Source organism: Triticum aestivum, chromosome 5D (genome assembly GCF_018294505.1).
Source record: "Triticum aestivum cultivar Chinese Spring chromosome 5D, IWGSC CS RefSeq v2.1, whole genome shotgun sequence".
Classification (NCBI taxonomy): domain Eukaryota; kingdom Viridiplantae; phylum Streptophyta; class Magnoliopsida; order Poales; family Poaceae; genus Triticum; species Triticum aestivum.
The window spans coordinates 513842477-513861357 of record NC_057808.1 but is presented as its reverse complement, the minus strand read 5'-3'; the positions used below and the strand labels follow the sequence as shown (position 1 = coordinate 513861357).

The window sequence follows — 18881 nt, the reverse complement described above, 5'->3', positions numbered from 1 at the left end:
ACAATTTTATTTTATTACCATCATTTGTGTTGAGTTTCATTTATTCATATATATATGTATTGACCCCCTTCGTCAAATTAGATGTTTCGGAAGCGGGATGAACTCCTAGCACCAGATTGTATGCGAGGAATTCAAGAGGAATTGGCGGCATTCTTCCTTGACCACGTGATCGCTGAAAACGGAGAATACTATGTGGACCCTGTGTTCTTACAATTTAATTAGGAGATTGTATTGTAAGAGATAATTATTGTATATATGTAGCCGGTAGTGTCGGATAAATATACGAGAACTTGTTGTTCGACCAATCTCTCGGAGAAGGAGAGGTGGTCGATATCACTTCTCTCTGTATGCATATGTTCATGACGATCTTCTGTTTCCTTCATTTGATTACTAGCTAGCGTGTCTAGTCCTCTCCATACGTATATAGTACGTAGCGTCGACCAAGCACGGAGATAAGAGAGGACACTTCTTTCTATTAATTAGCTAGCTAACACAATATATGAAACACCTAAATTAACCCCCCAAAACCCCTAAACCACCCCCTTTCAAAAAAAAACCAAAAATCTCAGCTCCTGCCAGCTGCTGACGCGTGGATGCCTATTGGTCCCGGTTGGTGGCACCAACCGGGACAAAAGGCCCTGCCTATTGGTCCCGGTTGGTGGCACCAACCGGGAAAAAAGGCCCTGCCTATTGGTCCCGGTTGGTGGCACCAACCGGGACCAAAGGCCCCCATGCATGGGCTGGCAGCAGCGGCCACGTGGAGGACCTTCTGTCCCGGTTCGTGTAAGAACCGGGACTAAAGGGTTAGGGCTTTAGTAACGACCCTTTAGTCCCGGTTCGAAAACCGGGACAAAAGGCCCTTACAAACTGGGGTAAAAGCCCCTTTTCCTACTAGTGACAGCTGGGCCACGATCTGAGATGTCGGATCGTGGGCTGTCACGGACTCGACGTGGGTCGAGCCCACGTCTCTCCTCACGGCTGCGCCTATATATGTGTGCGGTTCCCCTAACCCTAGCGCCACGAACATATCACATCTGCTCCACGCGCACGCCCACCGTCGTTCCTTTGCTGCTGCTGCCTCCGGTGACTCCATCCCGTCCGCCGCGTACACGGTCGACGGGAGAGCAGGTCTCCGAAACCACGCCCTTCTGGTTCCTGTACGGGGTGAGGGGCGAATAGGTTTATTGGCAGCGATTACGCGACTGCTCGCTTCCGATCGTCTACTTCCTCTACGTCTGCGTCGCCTTCATCATCACCATGTCCACCGATGACGAACGTACTGCTGCCGAGAAAGCTGAAGCCGACAAGAAGGCCGCCGAGGACGCCGTTGCTGCCACCAAAGCCGCGGCCTCTGCATGGCCTACTGGACGGTATAACTCGTTTATTCCGCTCCTACCGTTTTCTGTTTTAGCCATACTAGCGTTATATGTAGATCTTTCTGCAATTAGCGTAGTATGTGCTTGCTTGACTGAGTATCGGTATGCGTTTATTTGTGTCAATGCCATGCTAGTGATCTATTCATGGATTAATTTAATCGAGAAATTGCCTATTTACTTAACACCATCTGGGTGCGCCGTCCCTTTCAAGGCACAGCCGCCGGCGACCTCTCCTTGACCATTACCGTCTCCCCACCCGGGCTCCGACCTACCCACCATCTCAAGCAGGTCCAGATCCGCCACGGCTCCCGCAGCCACGCGCCGGCAGACCAAGCAGGCGCACGACGTGGTCTCTTCCCCCTCTCCGCCTCTGTTCGTTCGTTTTGATTTTGTTTGTAAGGCTGACGTTGTTCATTCTTTTTTATTCGATTTGGCAGGCGCGCTGGTGCACGACGTGTGGTTACTCTTCCACTCTCGTGGTCACCATTCTGCTTCCTCTCCTCCACTGGTTCAGCAGCAGCAACAGGTAGCACCTCATCCCCATCTCACCTCGGCTAATCTACAGACCATGTATTTGTTCTTGTTCACCGTCTTGTTTCACTCATTAATTTAGGAGGGAGTAATTTTGCCCTAGCGTTTTCACTCATTGGATTTGAGCAGAGTATATATATATGTGGAGTACGTAGATTGTTTCTCACTCAAGTAGAGCCGTGTGGAGATAAACAATGATCTCAAACTTGTATGTGTATCCTTGCTGTATAGCAGTGACAAGCGATTTGGAGGGAACAAGCTGAGCAATTGCAGCCGTCGTCCTCGCCTAGGAGGAGGAGGAGGAGGAAGAGGAGGAGCTCCATCACATCAGCAGCAGTTCAGGTCCATCCTCTTCCTCTTTGCTCATCTTGTGTTGTCGTACAAATTCAGAAATCAATACTAGCTTGTAGCAGCAGGCCTCAAAGTGCAACAGCTCATATTTTTGCTGAATTCTTTGTCAAGTGTGCCATATGTGAAATTTGCAGAGAGCATGTGCAGTTTCAGATTCAACAGAGAGCACGTTTCAGTTTCAGATTCAGTCATAGTCATATGTACAGACATTCCAATTCAGTCTAGTTAATTAGTACATACCTACTGTTTGAGCATGTTTCAGTTTCAGATTCAGTCATAGTCATATGTACAGACATTCCAATTCAGTCTAGTTAATTAGTAGTACATACCTATTGTTTGCCTTTTATTCCTTCACCAGATACTATTTTGATTCTCTAGGATTTTTTAACAGAATTGTGCTGTGATCTAGAGGGGATTATAAATACCAACAGTGGCAGCGCTACTGTGTACTAATATATCTGCACATTTTTTATATTATAGAATTAAGTCATGCACTCCCCAAATTTATAGACTGAATTGGAACATGCCAACAGTGGCAGCATTTTCAAACAGTAATCTTCCACATCTATTATAGAACAGATCACTGAATCTATCTGCATGTTTAACAATTTCTGTATATGCTTTGCTTCCATGGTTTTTAGGCTTCTGAATTCCAGTTTTCAATTAGGCAGGACATGAAGTTGTGGCCCTTCAAGGTCATCCCTGGCCCTGCTAACAAGCCCATGATCGCCGTCGACTACAAGGTCATGTACCCGTGCAATGCTTGTTTCCTTGAACCAGAAGCGGCAGGGGCCCTATTCGGTGTCAACTTGGTATGAGCGGCGGAATGAGACTCTCGATTTCCCTTGGTGGCAAGTCTACCCCCTTGTTAGTAGTCTAGGGTGCTTTGTGGTAGGGTGTGAATTCTGTTAGACATAATCTTGACATGCATAAGTTTGTTAGCCGGGCCATGCATGATTGTTGGTTAGTAGCTTGGTCAAGTTGTGTGTGGCTGTTAGAGAGTTTCCAGTAGAAGATAAGGTCAGTGATTAGTGCGTCCAGGTTGTTACGTGAGGTGAGTGCATGGTGGTTGTTGCTCGTGCATGTAGCTAGCTCAGTGCGTGTGTGTGTGTGCGTGGAGTTAGTGGCCGGTGGGGCGGGAGGGTCGTGTGTGTGCGCCCTGTGTATAAATACCCCATGTACTGATCAACCGGAGGTCCCGGTGTGAGCCGTGTGTAGCCATGTAGCCACTGTAAGGAAGAAAAGGATTGGGACGTTCGTACGCCCGTGGCGGCGTTCGTGCGCCGGCCGGAAAATCTTGTGTCCACTGTTCTTCTTCTTCCACCTCCGTTCGAGTGAGAGAAGAGGTAGCTAGAGGGCTGCGGTTCCAACAAATTCTTCTGTTTCTCTTGCTTTCTTTTGAGCTGCTTTGTAAGAGAATTCACCATGTATTGCTTTATATATAAAGCGGGGTGAAAGTCTTTTAGGTATCTCTCTGTGTGTGTCTAGAGATAGACGGATTAGGATTTAATCGCCAACACTTACGTGGTTAATCTCGCACAAAATATATGCTCATGTAGTTGGCATGAGAGAAACAACAATTATGAATGGACGATTGTAAGTGAAATGTGCAACTTATACCCCTCATGGTGGTCTTGTATCCCCTATAATGACATGATAACCCTTATTTTGCCATTACCCAAACCTTACACAATTGTATGCATGCACTCTTTTTATTGGACTAGCCAACTTTTATACCATAAACCTTATAACCCTCGGTCACATTGAGAGATACACCACAACAATTCGGTCACATTTAGCAAGCATATTGGCGCCGGTCGAGCAAACTGACGAACGACATGTAGGGCCACGATAGAAAACGCAGTACCGTACGCTACCATATACACAGCAGTCGATGGACCTCTTCTTCAAGGATTCGCGCAAGCATGTCATAGCCATACTAATAGGTACTGTAGCAAGTTAGGCAGTCAATACATTGCAGCGTATCAACAGGTTTCTCAGTGTCATGTACCTAGCCGGCCTTAGCCAAAACGGGCACTAGCCTGTTGGCCTGAAATGTCATTGAAAGGCTGTACCCAGGACGCGGACTTGGTGCTCTCGGGTACCCGCGCACCTTATATACGGAAAAAAAATTAGTAATTCAAAAAAAGTTCAAAAAATTTCAAATCTTTTTTGGAATCAAACATGATCAGGTATTATACTCGTATAAAAGGTTTGGACAAGAAATGATTCATATTGACTTCACGGCAAAAAAGACAAGTTTATGACGACAATATAGCGTGTATAGTACTTGTATATAGCGTTTTTTGCCGAATCTTCGACCCAGGATGCAACGAAAGTCATTCTCTGACGAATCTTTTTTATACGACTACAATACTTGATCATGTTTAATACCAAAAAAGATTTAGAATTTTTAGAATTTTTTTGAATTACTAATATTTTTTTGCATATAGGGTGCGCTGGTACCCAGGTTCTCCTTCATATTTTCCGCTGTACCCATGCCTAATATAGTCCGCCTTTTAATTCTTGAGACGGTTTTCAAATTTGACCTTCACACCTGTGGTCCAGCGCTACACATGCCTGTATATGATTTTTCTCTGGTGGTGGGGATGGGCTAGCCGTAACTGTGAAAAAGACATGGGTAGAACACAGATGTGGAAGCATAAAACGAAATGGCACAAAGCACATCAGGCATGGCATGTATGTGATGGGAAAAGGAACATTTTTGCAATTGTATACAAATTGATTGTTGCCTGAGTACATCTAAAAAAAAGATTGTCACCTGGGTACACCCATTTTCAATGCATAAAAATCTAATCCAAACATTTTTTCTCACCGAGCTGAATCCAAAAGAATACACAAATTAATTAGCAACTTGGTCTAGTTGTATGGGGATGTGCAACAAGCACAACACATTGCCATCCCAATAGTTTATTTTTAATTTTTTTGTTCGGTATAATGCTTTTATCGCCAATTGACATCCATATACACAGACTGAGCAATTTATCGCTGCCTGCCCCAATCGTATGAGCTCTTTTACGGTGATTGACGAGTTACGACTCTGTAATTTCATGTAACTCCGCCTCTGATTTTTTCTAACCGTTGGATCAAAAAATCATTTAAAGGTTTTTTTATGTGTGAAAAGGGTAGAGTAGTAAATTAGCAGGTCAATCCAGTCGCTAGTCAATCCCTCGCACAGCCTTCGTCGTTGTCAGTTTATTAACCTCCTCAATCCCCTCGCACAGCCGCCGCCGCCGACCCTCCCCTCGACCGTGGCGACGACGGCGTCCCTCCTGTCGGTCGTGCCGCCGCTGCCTCAGACCGTCACACGGCCGCAGCCGCCTATGCTTTTTCTCGCACCTCCCCTAATCCAGTTCCCGTCCAAAGCCGCCGCCGCAAACAAGGGATCCCACCGGACCTCGCCGCCGCCGCAATCAAGGGATCCCGCCGGATTGCCGCCAGGAGCCGCAGGAACTGCATGCCATCAGGCGCGGCGTGCCGAGCCCGCCGAAGCCTCCTCTGCCCCACCGCCCCCTGCAGCGCATCCCTCCGTCGAGCATCCGGTCATGCCGAGCAACGCCGCGGACCAGTCCGTAGGCAGGTAGCCACCATTCCTGCCTTCCTCCACACACTTCCCTGACCCCCTCCCATTACCTTCCCATCACACTAGATTGAGAAAACTGTTGTTAATTCCACGGTTAGAAGGCAAAAGCCTGTAATACCTTATCTTCAGTTGAATGTAACGTCAGCTGCACTCAAGGCGAAAATGATACTGTACTAACTAAACATTTTGCTGGCTTCTCTAATTATTTTGCGTCTTTGTCTAGCTGGTTGTTTTGCAAATGGGAGTATAATTTTCTTCCAGGATGGTGTTCCTTCCTTTAGCTGCAAATTTAAACTGTAGACAATTGGTATGCAACCTAGGCTTTGAGCCAGCTCATATTTAGTCAGTCTCGTTAGTGCAACAATCATGAAGTAAAAAGCAACTAGATATTGCTGTTCACAATTTATTCAGTGCAATATTCATGTGAAGAAGGCACCAAATCCCCCCCCCCCCCCCCCCCCCCCAAATTTTCCTGGTTCTGCAGTTAGGCAATTACCACATGCTTTCCTGCAGTGAAGCATCTGCTGTTATGATATGCAGGCATGAGTACCAGAGGGTGGCTACCATTGTTTGTAGGATTAAGGAAATGATCTGGATGAGGGCCATGGGCTTAGTCAGAGTAGTTCAGGATGATGGGAGCTGAATCTGTATTTAGTTTGTTTTTGTTTTGCACATCGGACATCAGTAGGCAAAGCCTAGTGTTTGTTTGGCTTCGGTCATGTCCTTGGTTACAGTACCGTTGAATCTGCAAGTTAAAGATCAGACATTTACTAAAACTGAACCAAGGAAATTTGGATTTCATAGTTACAGTTGCAGGAAATGGTCATATTATGACTGAAATATATTTAAAATGTCTATTTAGTTCTGTTTTCATATATAACCTTGTAAGTAGAAACATGTATAACTCAAACAACCATACATCTAGTTAATTTTGCACAGGCAGCAATGTTAAGTCTTACTACGAACCTAGCAATAAAAATGATGAAGCTCCTGTCAATTTTTCGAATAGTTAGCTTGAGACAATATTCTCTTCTTCTCTAATGGAAATGACAGAGCTGCTGTCAATTTTTTGAAAAAAAGTTGTTTTTCAGACTCATCTATCTCAGACAAAATGAAGACTTGAATGGTAGTGAGAGAGCTGCAATTATTTAACTTCATATCTTGGCTTACATGCTTGTTCTTCCGTAATGCAGTGAATATGTAAATCTGTACTAAACAATTGAGTTTTACTGTGTTGAGAATACCTGCTTGTTGTTCATTCCTTATCCCCTTGTATGCAGGATCTATCTGGCCGACCTCATTTGAGCTGCGGCTTAAGTATTCCTACTGCACGGGTTTGCACATATGATACATAGGTATTGTGAAATTTCGCAGTTGTTTTCAGTTTTCTGCAATGTTGATTTGAAAAGCTTTCGATGTTCTGTTTATGTATGCCAGACTTAAGAAAGAATTTCATAGTCACATTTGACATATTCAGATCAAGTTTATCCCTCCGATTATGTTACATTCAACTCTTCCTCTCTCCAGTGAATAATTTTTGACATATCTTAACAAGACTTTTTTGTCATCTTTTAGCTGGTGTGATGAGATTTTGGCACCTGTACATTCCTTGTACCAACTTAGGCGAATAATAATTTATTTGTTTTTGTGACGGTTGGTTGAGCACATCTTCTAGACTCTTGTGAATACATCTGGGACAACGCTTCACATCAGTCAGGTATATATTGCTTCCGTTTCAAGTGAAATCCTCTCCCATAGCCCCTGCCCCAGATGAAGTGAGCTATATATGTGTATGATGATCCTCCTTTCCTAAAAGTGAGATTGCCATATGTAGTTCAGAATTGACCTGTCATGCTTAATTTACACAGCATCTAAATCATGAGCTTACGAAGCTGCTGTTTTGGAGTTGTGTGCCACAATACGAGTAGTAAATTTGTGAACCTGCTATGTAATGTTCAGGTTCCAGCAAGGAAATTTGTGTGCCGCTATCCTGAACCTCCTCTGCTTTCTCTGAAACAGGGTTGCCATGTGAAGAAAAAGGATATGTGGGAGCTTTTGAATGGACAAAGGCTTCAGCAAGGAAGAGAAGACAGATGCATTTCCTTACTTGCAATTCCAGTAACTATCTTTGTTATAACTTGTAGAGTGTACCCGCAAAAAAAACTTGTAGAGTGTGATGGATTAATTAGGATGCTATGTAATCAGAGTACGTACCCTATCATATGTATCATGACTGATTGCGACCAAGGTCTGCATTCTATGAAGAAGGCTCCCATTTATATGTTTATTAGTGACATTGTGTTGTGCTTGCTCTACTACTTCTGTACATTATTTGTGGAATTGGTCTTGTTGTTCACCATTGCTGAAAATCAGTTTCAGTTAGCGTGCCCTTATGTAGCACTATTTCAAATGGAGTTGGTCGAGTCCTCCTGCTCATTTTTTATGCCAACGAACATTGTTGTCGCCTGAAATGCTTGTACAGAAGGAGCACTGGAGACTACATGTTTGGGCCTATCCTAAGCTTGTTGATAGGTGATCATTTCAGTACTGGCTTGTCATGTACTGACCCTGAACTCTGAAACTGATTCAACCAATGTGCTATCTGATTGGTTATACCCAGGTACATGTACAACTATATGATGGAAAATATGCATTTTGACAAATTGTACCCAAAATGTTAGCTAATACTCTTTGCTTGTCTCATGAAATGTGCCTGCGCAAATTTGCATCCTATCAGCTCCCCAATGCTTAACTAGAAGAACTGATTCTATAGTTCTGTTTTGGTAGAAACTTGATTCATCCGTTCCTGTATAAATAGCTAAAGGAAAGGAAATCCAAAATGTAGTGACATTCTTAGTAAAACTGGTCGTTTAATTGACGTTATGAACATAACACTTGTTTGGACTAGTGCGGCATATGCAATACAAAAATAGTAAAAGCCACAATTTATTGTGCGGGCATCAAAGGAACCTTTCATCTAAAAATTGAGCAATAACTCAAAGTTGAAAGCCTATTATTGTAAACATAGTCTCACAATTGTCACTTGAATGAAGTGATTGTTGGTTCGAAAATAATGTAAACACTACTTGGGACAATAATTCAGCTCTAAAGCTTGAAATTGTAGTGGGACAGCCCACCTGGTCGTCGCGATGTCAATGTAGTTTTGGGTTCGGACTACCCATACTGGTGGTAGTAGTAAAATTAGAGGACACATGGTGCTACTGATGCGTCCGCATGATCATACTCGTCGGGGCCCACTAGTACCGATCTTAGTCGTTCGGACCCACTATGATCATAAGAGGAGCCAAACTACTAGTACAGGCATCACACGTCATGTATCACTAATCAGGGTCTCGGTACTAGATGACCCGTAGTACTAGACGTAAAAAGCCATGATCGTAGTACTACCTATAGCGGATGGCCCACAACGACCGGCCTTACTCATTCGAACTCAGCATTACGGATAGTCCAAGTCCGAATCACCGATAACTACCGGTAAGTCGGGGTCGAGACGAGGAGCACTTGAAGTGCTATTGGCGGGACCGCCCAGCTGGGCACCATGTGAACATAGTTTTGGGTTCGGAATACACATAGTGTTGATAGCCAACTGTTGTCATGAGAATCCGTCTTAACTCGTTGGGGACTGCTCGTGGTGTTAGCATTTCCTGATGACCCATTGTGCTAAAAGGGATCCGAGGATCGATAGTGCTACTGGTAGTATCAGACGACTCATGGTGGTAGTGATGTATCCGGATGACCCATGGTACTAGACGTAAAGAGCCATGATCGTAGTACTACCTGTAGCGGATGGCCCACAACGACCGGTCTTACTTGTTCGGGCTCAGCATCACGGGTACAAACGAGGAGTAATTGAAGTGCTATTGGCGGATCCATGCGGGTGGTAACCAATTTTTTCCTAAGCGTACCATTTTGTTCTTCACTAGTTTGGAACGAAATGTCAATTCTGATCATACGAGTGTTATAAATATTTGAACACGTACGTATCTTGTAGATTAACGAAAGGGTCATGGGCCCAGTAAGATAAAGTTGGAAGTTACCAGACAATTGAGTGATGAGTGTTTTGGGGTGATAGCAGTTAAACCCATCTGCTTTCCTACCCTAGCCGCCGCCGCCGCCACCAGGCGACTAGGGCGAGGCGACTCTTTTCCTCCGATCTCCACCGGCCGGTGCGCTGGCCCCCTCTCCCTTCGGCCGCTGTTCCGGCAGCAGGAGGGAGAGGGGACCCCGTTCCTCCGCTCTGTAGTTAGGTTTTGGATTTTTAGGTCGTGGTGCGTCATTGGGGTGGTGGGAGCGGCGCCCGGACGAATAAATCTGCCTCAACCCCACTCCCACACCGGCGGTGTCCTTCATGGCGGCGTCTCGGAGTTGATGGCATCGTGTCTCTGTCGATCCCTCAGATCGACAGCGTTAGGGTTCATGGATGGTGTTGACGAGGCGGCGGCGGCGACTCCATCAGGTGTGTCTCTCCTTCTGCTCTGTCCCCGTTGTTGTGGCGTTGTCTCCGACGTCATGGTGGAGCAGGGAGGTTTTGCCGTTCAGGAGTACGCGCAGGCGGTTGTCTACGCAAGTGACAGCTGAAGATGGAGTATCTTGTGTTGGGTCTGTGGTCGAAGGCGGTCAGTTCTGGTTTCCTTCTCCGACGTCGTCGTCATGCGAGGGTGTCAGTTCTGAAGTTCGATGGCGTATCCGGGGACATGTTGCCCCGGTCTGATTCTTTCAACGGCTATGGTTTTGCTTTTGGCCAACTACTTTGAAGGTCCGTAAAGCTGCTGATCAGCGATGGAGCCGCGTCGAGCTTGGGCGAAGAGGTGATCTGTCTTTTTACCCTTTGATGGCCGCTTCGGTGGTGTCGAAGGAAAGTGACAGGCGCTGGTATTTTGCATAGGATTTTCCTATCTTTTCAATCATGTATGGTTGGTGCTTACGTGCCTTGTAACTTGATCTTTATTCTATATAAATGAGACACGTATTACCATGAAAAAAAAGTTACCAGACAATTATTTTGGCCAAAGCCCGCGCGCAGGCGAGAAACAGACGTGCCAGAAAATTTGGTGTTTCGTCAATCAATCTTTCCGATTTTAAAGGAGCAATCAATCTTATATCATGCGCGTATCTATCGCCCCTTCCCAAATATTCTCATGCTCCGCTCCCACCTCCCCCATTATGTGCAACAACCTCTGATCACCTCCGATTCACACGCGACCTTCTCCTCCGAGGCCAGTCCCATCGAACGCCGCCGACCTGTTCACCGGCTGTATCGGAGCCGCCGTCCTCACCCACAGGAATGGAGCTGCCGCCGACCGCCCATCTGCCCTGCGGAATACGACGTCACTGCTTGTTCTTCGTCCACACGTTGGATTTAAGGTGAGAATGCCGGCTCATCATCAGTTAGAACTAAGGCAACGCATGAGATGATTTCAAACGAAAGAATGGGTTCCGCTTATTCTCTGCATGAACCCATCATGAGATCTTATGGGTTTTTATCTGAATTTTGCTCCGTCCACAGCATCGTGATCCGCCTCTCTGCTCGTCACCGGCGCTAACTCTCTCAGCCATGCCATCTTGCAACGACTCGCGCCAGCATATAGAAATAAAAACCAAGAATATCGGTAAGTTTGTTTAAACAGGCTCGTACATGATTATGTTGGAATGTTCATTTATTTGGCGTCCTGGGTACCGCCCGCAGGTACATGAATTAGCACAGCTGGACAATAAAAATCGGAGCGCCCAGCAACAACCGTACGTCAACAGGGCCTGACTCGCCGCCGCTTGGCCTGTGCCACCACCCACCTAGCCTGTGCGATACAACGGTACTGCTTCCTCTTCATCCACCCATTCGCAAGACGGTGAGAACGCCTGATCTTAGTCAACAGTCACAAAGAAACCATCACAATCTGCATTCGAATGAATTGATCCAGTCTATCTTTGTGCATATTTTCCAGGAATGGCTAGTTCGTCCAATAGTTATGCTGACACAGAATTACCACTACCAGACGTAACCAATCAGGTATGTTAATCCCAGTTAGGTTAAAATCTTTGAAAACACATAGTTCTTTTACCCATTACACATATTTCAGGCTTTTTTGGAGGAACTCAGTGTGAAACATGCAAATATGAGGTTATCGTGCTCACCTTCAAGGTTCGCGGACATGATCGACAGATTAGATCCTGACCACCAAAAGGTCGTCTGCAATAAAACTGGTCTTGGAGGGCCCGGCGTATTATGTTGGTGCTGCTAGCCAGTGGAAAACCACTTGCTATACTAACATACCACAACAGAGGACGGGTATGTATATCCAGCTATATGATTCCTCACCTACACAACAATACTTAATTAACTTCAACTTTACATCACAGTTATGCGTCGCTATCTAATTCAGGCACAAACAAATATTTTCAGCTGGAAAATATTTTCAAGCCTGCTGCGTTCAGATTGCTACAAGCTTCGGAAAAAAAATCATACAAGAATCCTATAACGGTAAGTTCTACACAACTAGCATTTCATGTCATGTAGTTCCTACCTTTCATGATTGCATGTAACACACCACTATTTCCTCTATAGACGGACGAGTACGAAGCAAGCATTCCAGAAGAACGAAAAGGTGCAGATGACGACGTCACGATCATCATCAACCCTGATGTTACAAACAAACCAGACACATCTGGTGCCCCAAAGCGTAAACGTGGACACCCGAGGAAGAATGCCCCTCCTAGTAATCCAGTCAAACAACAATTTGACACCAAGACTATCGCTAAACAAGTGAGGTTAATGGACGCAATCGCAGACTATCAAGCGTGGTGTCTAGCCCATTCGTACAGCCATGAATGGGCAGTTCCACATGATTGTTCTTCGTAGCATGTTCTTTGAATTAAAGACTACACTTATGTTCTGATGTTTTTGCATATAATTTCTACTATTATGTTTTGCACTGCGAATGTGTGATACTTACTGTCCATCCAAATGTGTGACACTTAGTGTCCATCCAAACACCACACGCTTGTGTTGCTATTGTGCCACTTGTCATAATAAGTGATGATACATATGTGCTGCATTAATGGTCTCTTGTCAGGGGCATAGTTTGGCCTGACTTCTCATAGGTTTTAAACCAGGTAATGAGCTGCATGTTTGACTTCTATCATTTGCACCAACTGATCCGAACCTATCTGCATCAGAGAATCCTGATTTTTAAAACAGTACCAGAAGTAACTACTTACAAATGCATGCTCCCCATTCTATACGGCGCCAAACACTGCCTAATTATATAGTTCTGGTTTAAGTCGGCGATGATTATGGCTGACACAGGGTAATGAGAGAAACATTTTTTGTGAAAGAAAAGAATGTTTATAACCATTTAAGGAAGAAAAACTATAGCATGTACATATCGTGGCTGACACAGGGTAATGAGCAATGATGTAAATATCATGGTTACACTACTAATCACGAGTTGAGTGTGAGATTATTACCTCCCAACAAAAGGAACAGAATCAATAATTCAGCTAGTTTGATGGATTACTATGGTCGACTCCACAAGAAAAACTACAGGCTACAGCAGCATCTGTCAACGCACACACACAATCGTATTGTCAAATGCCAACCTCTCCTGCAGAATATAAGAAATAATAGTATCAGGAATACCATGTACCATTTTTGATAAAGACATGTCAACAAGAGTTGGTACATTGCAGCTTGTGTTGCATCGAGACTAATGCAATACATGGAGCTAACAAATTTCCAAGTAATAAATCTGCCCCCAACTCTGTTGGGTAACAATACTGAAACAGATGTCCCAGCTAGCTTTACTCTAAAGGAGTTCAGCTTACTAACTAAACAGCTAGGACAACAATAAGAACCAGCATAAGATCAGCAATGTACAAACAGATGCTAAACTTGCTCATTGGCAAAATAGGTTGTGCATGCTTCTTCTGTTCCATACTAAAGGTGACTACCATATTTGTCAAGGATGATTATGGCTGAGGCATGGTAATGCACTTGTAGCCATGCGTGCAAAGCGGGCAAGAAATTCATATAAAGCAGGTATTCTTTCAAATTGAGCCAATTCTGGTTTTCGAAGATATACTATACATAATTATTGTCCCTTCTATACGGCCCCATACACTGGCTAAATAATCAGAACTATGTTTGAGGCACGGGTCATGTACGTCTTGAGCTCCCGATTCACCTTCTCCTCGTCCCACATGAACCCCTGGATGTTCTGCACCCACTCGAAGTAGCTCACCACTCCGCCGGAGTTGGCCAGGATGTCCGGTAGGATCAGCATGCCCTTCTTTGCCAGAATCTGCACCACGAACATGTACATTTCTCTACTCTCAGTCAATGTGTGAAATGTGTCAACAAATGCAGCTTAGTTTTGTGGCAAAATGTTGGTGTTCTTGCCTCGTCGGCCTCGGGGTCTGTTGGGTGGTTAGAAGCCTCGATGATGTACTCTGCTTTGATGGCATCAGCATTGTCCCTAGGAGAAGAAGACAATCGAACGGACTTTTTATTAACAAAAATGTTTTCAGATACAGAAAAAAATAACAGCCAGGAGGATACTTTAACTGAGCTTCAGAGCAGTAATCTGATAGAAGATAGGATGAGGTGAGGTGGGATGAGGAAAAAGAAGATTACTTGTTTATCACTCCTCCCAGAGCTGCCAGGAGGAGCACGTCGCAATCTTCCGTGAGCAGCGAGGTCGGGTCGACGGCGTCGGCTCCGTGGGAGCCCTTGATCCCGCGGTTCTCTGCCGAGTGCTTCATCAACTTGGCTATGTCAATGCCATTGGAGTTCTTGACAGCAGCTATCTTTTTTCATACCTACGATCAGCAGCTATCACCTAGGAGAAATGCATGTATAAGAAACTCAGCCAGCTTGTGAGTTGTTTATTCCCTTGTGTAAACACTGAGGTCACAAGTTCATCAGTTGTTTGGCCTGTTGCTGCAGTCAAGTAGCATGTATGAAGTGTAAAAGTTTGTCAGTAGCATGAGACTTGTAAACCAAAGTGCAGCATGAATCACGCAGGGAACTACTCAGATTACAAACCAACAACAACCTCAACAATTTCATTCACTAGAAGAAATCAAAGTCGTTTCTTTCAGATTTTTGCAATCACCAACAACTTGATATTCACTTTTTCTGAATCTTACATTCACCAATACAGATTAGTCCCATTTTGAAGCTTCAGTATAGAGAACAATTGAAATCAGCAAGAGGGTCATCTAAAGTAAACAAGCTACATGGTGGTTATCCAATAATGGATGAGCCACTGTGGGGAAATGGCTATAGTCCAATGCATAATCAGAAGAACAGTGTCTGAACTCTGAATCTCCAATTGTAATTGTTTTTCACAGCACGTAGGTTCTGAATCCATACCGACTCTAATCACTACCTACTGACTCTAATCAAGAGCATTGAGAAGGGGGAGATATACCTCTGTACTCCGGCTCCTTTAGCTGAACTCCTCCACCTATCGCTGGGACGACCGGTCCCGGAGTGGCCGTCAAACCCGCGCTGTATGAGAACTAGAGATGCCTCGGCGGTCAACTGCCTCTTGGACGGCTACGGCCGCCGAACTGGTGCAGGTTGCTCTTCCTCTTCCTCTGGACGGTTACCACCGCCGTGCGCTCGATCTAGCTCTTGACGGCGAGAAGCCGCGACCGCATTAGATGTTTGTCCTCCAGCCCCTGGGACCCCTCCGCCGCCGCCGCCGGGGTCATCGGCTCCGCCTCCTCGCCCGAGCGGCCATCCTCGCCGACCACTCAGCCGCCGCCGCCGCCTAAGTCATCGGTGGCACCGCCCTATCCTACCAAGCTGCTTTGAACAGATAGGGCAACGAGGGGAGCGAACATAACATGTATCGGCTTACTGATATTGGACGGATTTACCCTTTTAGATAATAAGTAGCCCCACCATAATTTTGTAATGGTCCCACTATTATTTGTAATTTCGTGTAATTTTAGTCCCGTAACTCCTTGTAACTCCTATTTCTCTACCGTTTGATCGCAGTGGATGAACGGTCCCTAAAATAGCCAATCACTGTAACAGTTGTACAATCATATGCGTCCAAAATACACCGCCCTATGTACATTTCTCTACGTCTATTGCACCTTTTATCTATTTGCCTCTCCTCAGACATTTACATAACTCTATCCATATCCATCAATTTGATCAGGAATAAATTTACCAATCAATACCACCATCAGAGTTAAATCCATGATATTCGCAAAAAAATCCATAAAACCACCAGTTCGGTTACACTTTGGTTACACACACTGGCAAACGCAATGTCTAACAGTGGCGAAAAACATTGAACCATTTTTTAACCTTGTTTTGACATGGCGAAGTGCCGACATGGCAAAAATCGTGATGCACAGGGAAAACGGTCGTTAATGGCATCGTCACAACCCACCTCTGATTGTAGTCATATTTCACACAACATAGTTATCGGGAAAGCGCCAAGTGAACACGAAGAAGGTGCCGGTCATATTCAAGAAGAGTTCATGATGCACAAAAATAAAGTTCACCTTACTCAATAGAGATCCACAAGACAAGCACATGTTCTCTCTTTAATTGTAATCATACCGTTTAGCGCATACATCACACACACACGCGCGCGCGCACGCGGGGCACACACACACATACAGATTTTTGGTGCAAATAAATAAAATTTTCAATTCTATAGCTATATTATACAGAACACAATTATGAGAAAAGCGCCAAGTGACCACAACGAAGGTGCCGATCATAACTAAAAAGAGTTCACGATGCACACAAAAAGTTTGCTCTGCTCAATAGAGATCCACAAGACATGTACATGCTCTCTCTCTCCGATTGTAGCATACCGGCAGCATCACACACACACACACACACACACACACACACACACACACACACACACACACACACACACACACACACACACACACACACACACACACACACACACACACACACACAGTTTTCGGTGCAAATAAATAATATTTTCGATTCTATAGCCATATTATACAGAACACAATTATTGGCAAAGAGGCAAGTGACCACGACGAAGGTGCCGGTCATATTCAAAAAGAGTTCTATGCACAAAAATAAAGTTCACACTATTCAAGAGAAACCCACAAGACAAAACAAGTACATGTTCTCTCTCTATGATTGTAGTCATACCGTTTACCGCATACATCTCACACACACAGAGAGAGAGAGAGATTTGGTGCAAATAAATAAAAATTTCGATTCTATAGCCATATTATACATAACACAATTATCGGGAAAGCGCCAAATGACCACAACGAAGCTGCCGGTAATAACTAAAAAGAGTTCACGATGCACACAAAAAGTTTGCCATGCTCAATAGAGACCCACAAGACATGTACATGCTCTCTCTCCGATTGTAACATACCGGTAGCATCACACACAGAGAGAGAGAGAGTTTTCGGTGCAAATAAATAATATTTTTGATTCTATAGCCATATTATACCAAACACATTTATCGGTAAAGCGCAAAGTGACCACGACGAAGGTGCCGGTCATATTCAAAAAGAGTTCGTGATGCACAAAAATAAAGTTCGCCTTACTCAATAGAGGTCCACAAGACAAGCATGTGTTCTCTCTCTGATTGCAGTCATACTGTTACACACAGACACGGAGAGAGAGAGAGATATTTGGTGCGAATAAATAAATTTTTTGATTCTATAGACATATTATACATAACATGGTCCCACATGGTCCCACATGCTAGTGGCCCATGACACATGGTCCCTGGCGAGGAACGATTGTGAAAAATGGGTGTGGCCAATGACACATGGTCCCACATGCTATTTTCATTTTTGCGGCATTTATTCTGCCCGAACCTATTCTGTATTATAAAAAACGTTTTAGTGTACCCCATAAACCCATTTTACAGCATATGATTTTACGATATCTGCTAGAGTTACTCTTAGAGAGCTTGCGTTCAGTGGGAAAATGTGTAAACAAATCACAAATGTGATGGTCACATCCACCAGAATTCACCTTTACCTACTAGTTTGGTCAACAAAAAACTAAAATCATATTGCGCATTCATATGCGATAGAGGTAAGAGGGAGAGCAGTATCCCGTATCGTTATATTGCGCATTCAGTTTGACAGTTCGCTGCTGCTACTAACATTGCATATACTGCCAACCTCGCTCTCTCTCCACGTCAATATCCCCTATTTCTATCTCTATGTCCTTACTTTCTTTGAGTGTGTGTGCGCGCGCGCGCGTGCAGCGGGGTGACGCAGATGGTCATCCTAGATTGGAGAGGAGGAGGGGGAAAGTGAAGGGGATGAGAAGGGGCACGGCTGCTACCTGTAGAAGTGCGTGGCTCCAGAGGGTTGCTCGCCCCCACCCCATGCATGTGTTGTCGTGGCCCTGTCCAGATCGTCGGTGGAGCTCAGGTGGTTGCTATCTCCCCAACCGACGAGCGCCCCTAGCTTTTTTCTTTTGAGAGAGAATGCTGCATTTTATTAATTAGTATACATCATTACATAGAGTTTGCCTGATACATTCTGGAGTAGAATAGTACACAACTTTTGAACTAGCAAACTCACAGGCCCTAGCTAGTATGTGAGCAGCAGCATTCAACGACCTCTTGACATGGCAGAAGGAAACAGAAGAAAAACAAGCAACCAAACGCTTAATATCTGACACTACTACACCCACTTCAGACCTGTCTATGGATGAAGAGTTCACTCGTTGTACTAAGGAGAGGCAATCAGAAGCGAAAATGGCAGAGGTCAGTCCCTCATCACGGGCGAGAATCACAGCTTGACGGAGCGCCCAGCTTTCAGCAAGTTCTGGCTGTACCATCCCTTTAAGTGGCTAGGTGCAGGCGACCAAGCATTCACCTTTGTGGTTCCGAATCAGGATGCCAATTCCCAATTTGTGCATGTTTGAGAAGATAGCTGCGTCGACGTTAATAAGGACTGATCCGGGCGGCGGCCGAGACCATTTAACCGATGAACTTGATGGTGTCTTACGACTG

The 18881-nt window shown here is 44.8% G+C and overlaps 1 protein-coding gene and 2 long non-coding RNA genes across 8 annotated transcripts; 2 read left to right on the top strand and 1 right to left on the bottom strand.

The window, feature by feature from the left end:
* Positions 1–1593: 1593 nt before the first annotated feature.
* Positions 1594–3892, top strand: LOC123125863 (uncharacterized). 2 transcript variants are annotated; one of them, XR_006461504.1, is made up of 4 exons: positions 1594–1725; positions 1814–1902; positions 2139–2249; positions 2926–3892. It is a non-coding gene; the product is annotated as an uncharacterized lncRNA (long non-coding RNA). The 2 variants fall into 2 exon arrangements; XR_006461503.1 differs by having other exon boundaries at positions 2930–3891.
* A 7148-nt stretch (positions 3893–11040) lies between these two features.
* On the top strand, positions 11041–12585 carry LOC123123358 (uncharacterized). Its single transcript, XR_006460595.1, has 7 exons — positions 11041–11247; positions 11390–11492; positions 11570–11729; positions 11826–11890; positions 11961–12169; positions 12264–12361; positions 12446–12585. It is a non-coding gene; the product is annotated as an uncharacterized lncRNA (long non-coding RNA).
* LOC123123357 (glutamate dehydrogenase 1, mitochondrial) lies at positions 12069–15727 on the bottom strand. Of its 5 annotated transcripts, none has more exons than XM_044543849.1 (6): positions 15312–15727; positions 14513–14818; positions 14279–14354; positions 14044–14180; positions 13348–13484; positions 12069–12199 (listed from the first exon to the last, which is right to left on the bottom strand). In XM_044543849.1, exons 2-5 carry the CDS (start codon positions 14638–14640, stop codon positions 13421–13423), a joined length of 405 nt encoding a protein of 134 aa, XP_044399784.1. In that variant the 5' UTR covers positions 14641–14818; positions 15312–15727; the 3' UTR covers positions 12069–12199; positions 13348–13420. The 5 variants fall into 5 exon arrangements, with proteins under 5 accessions (XP_044399784.1, XP_044399788.1, XP_044399786.1 ...); XM_044543853.1 differs by having other exon boundaries at positions 14064–14180; XM_044543851.1 differs by having other exon boundaries at positions 14513–14717.
* Between the last annotated feature and the right edge of the window lie 3154 nt (positions 15728–18881).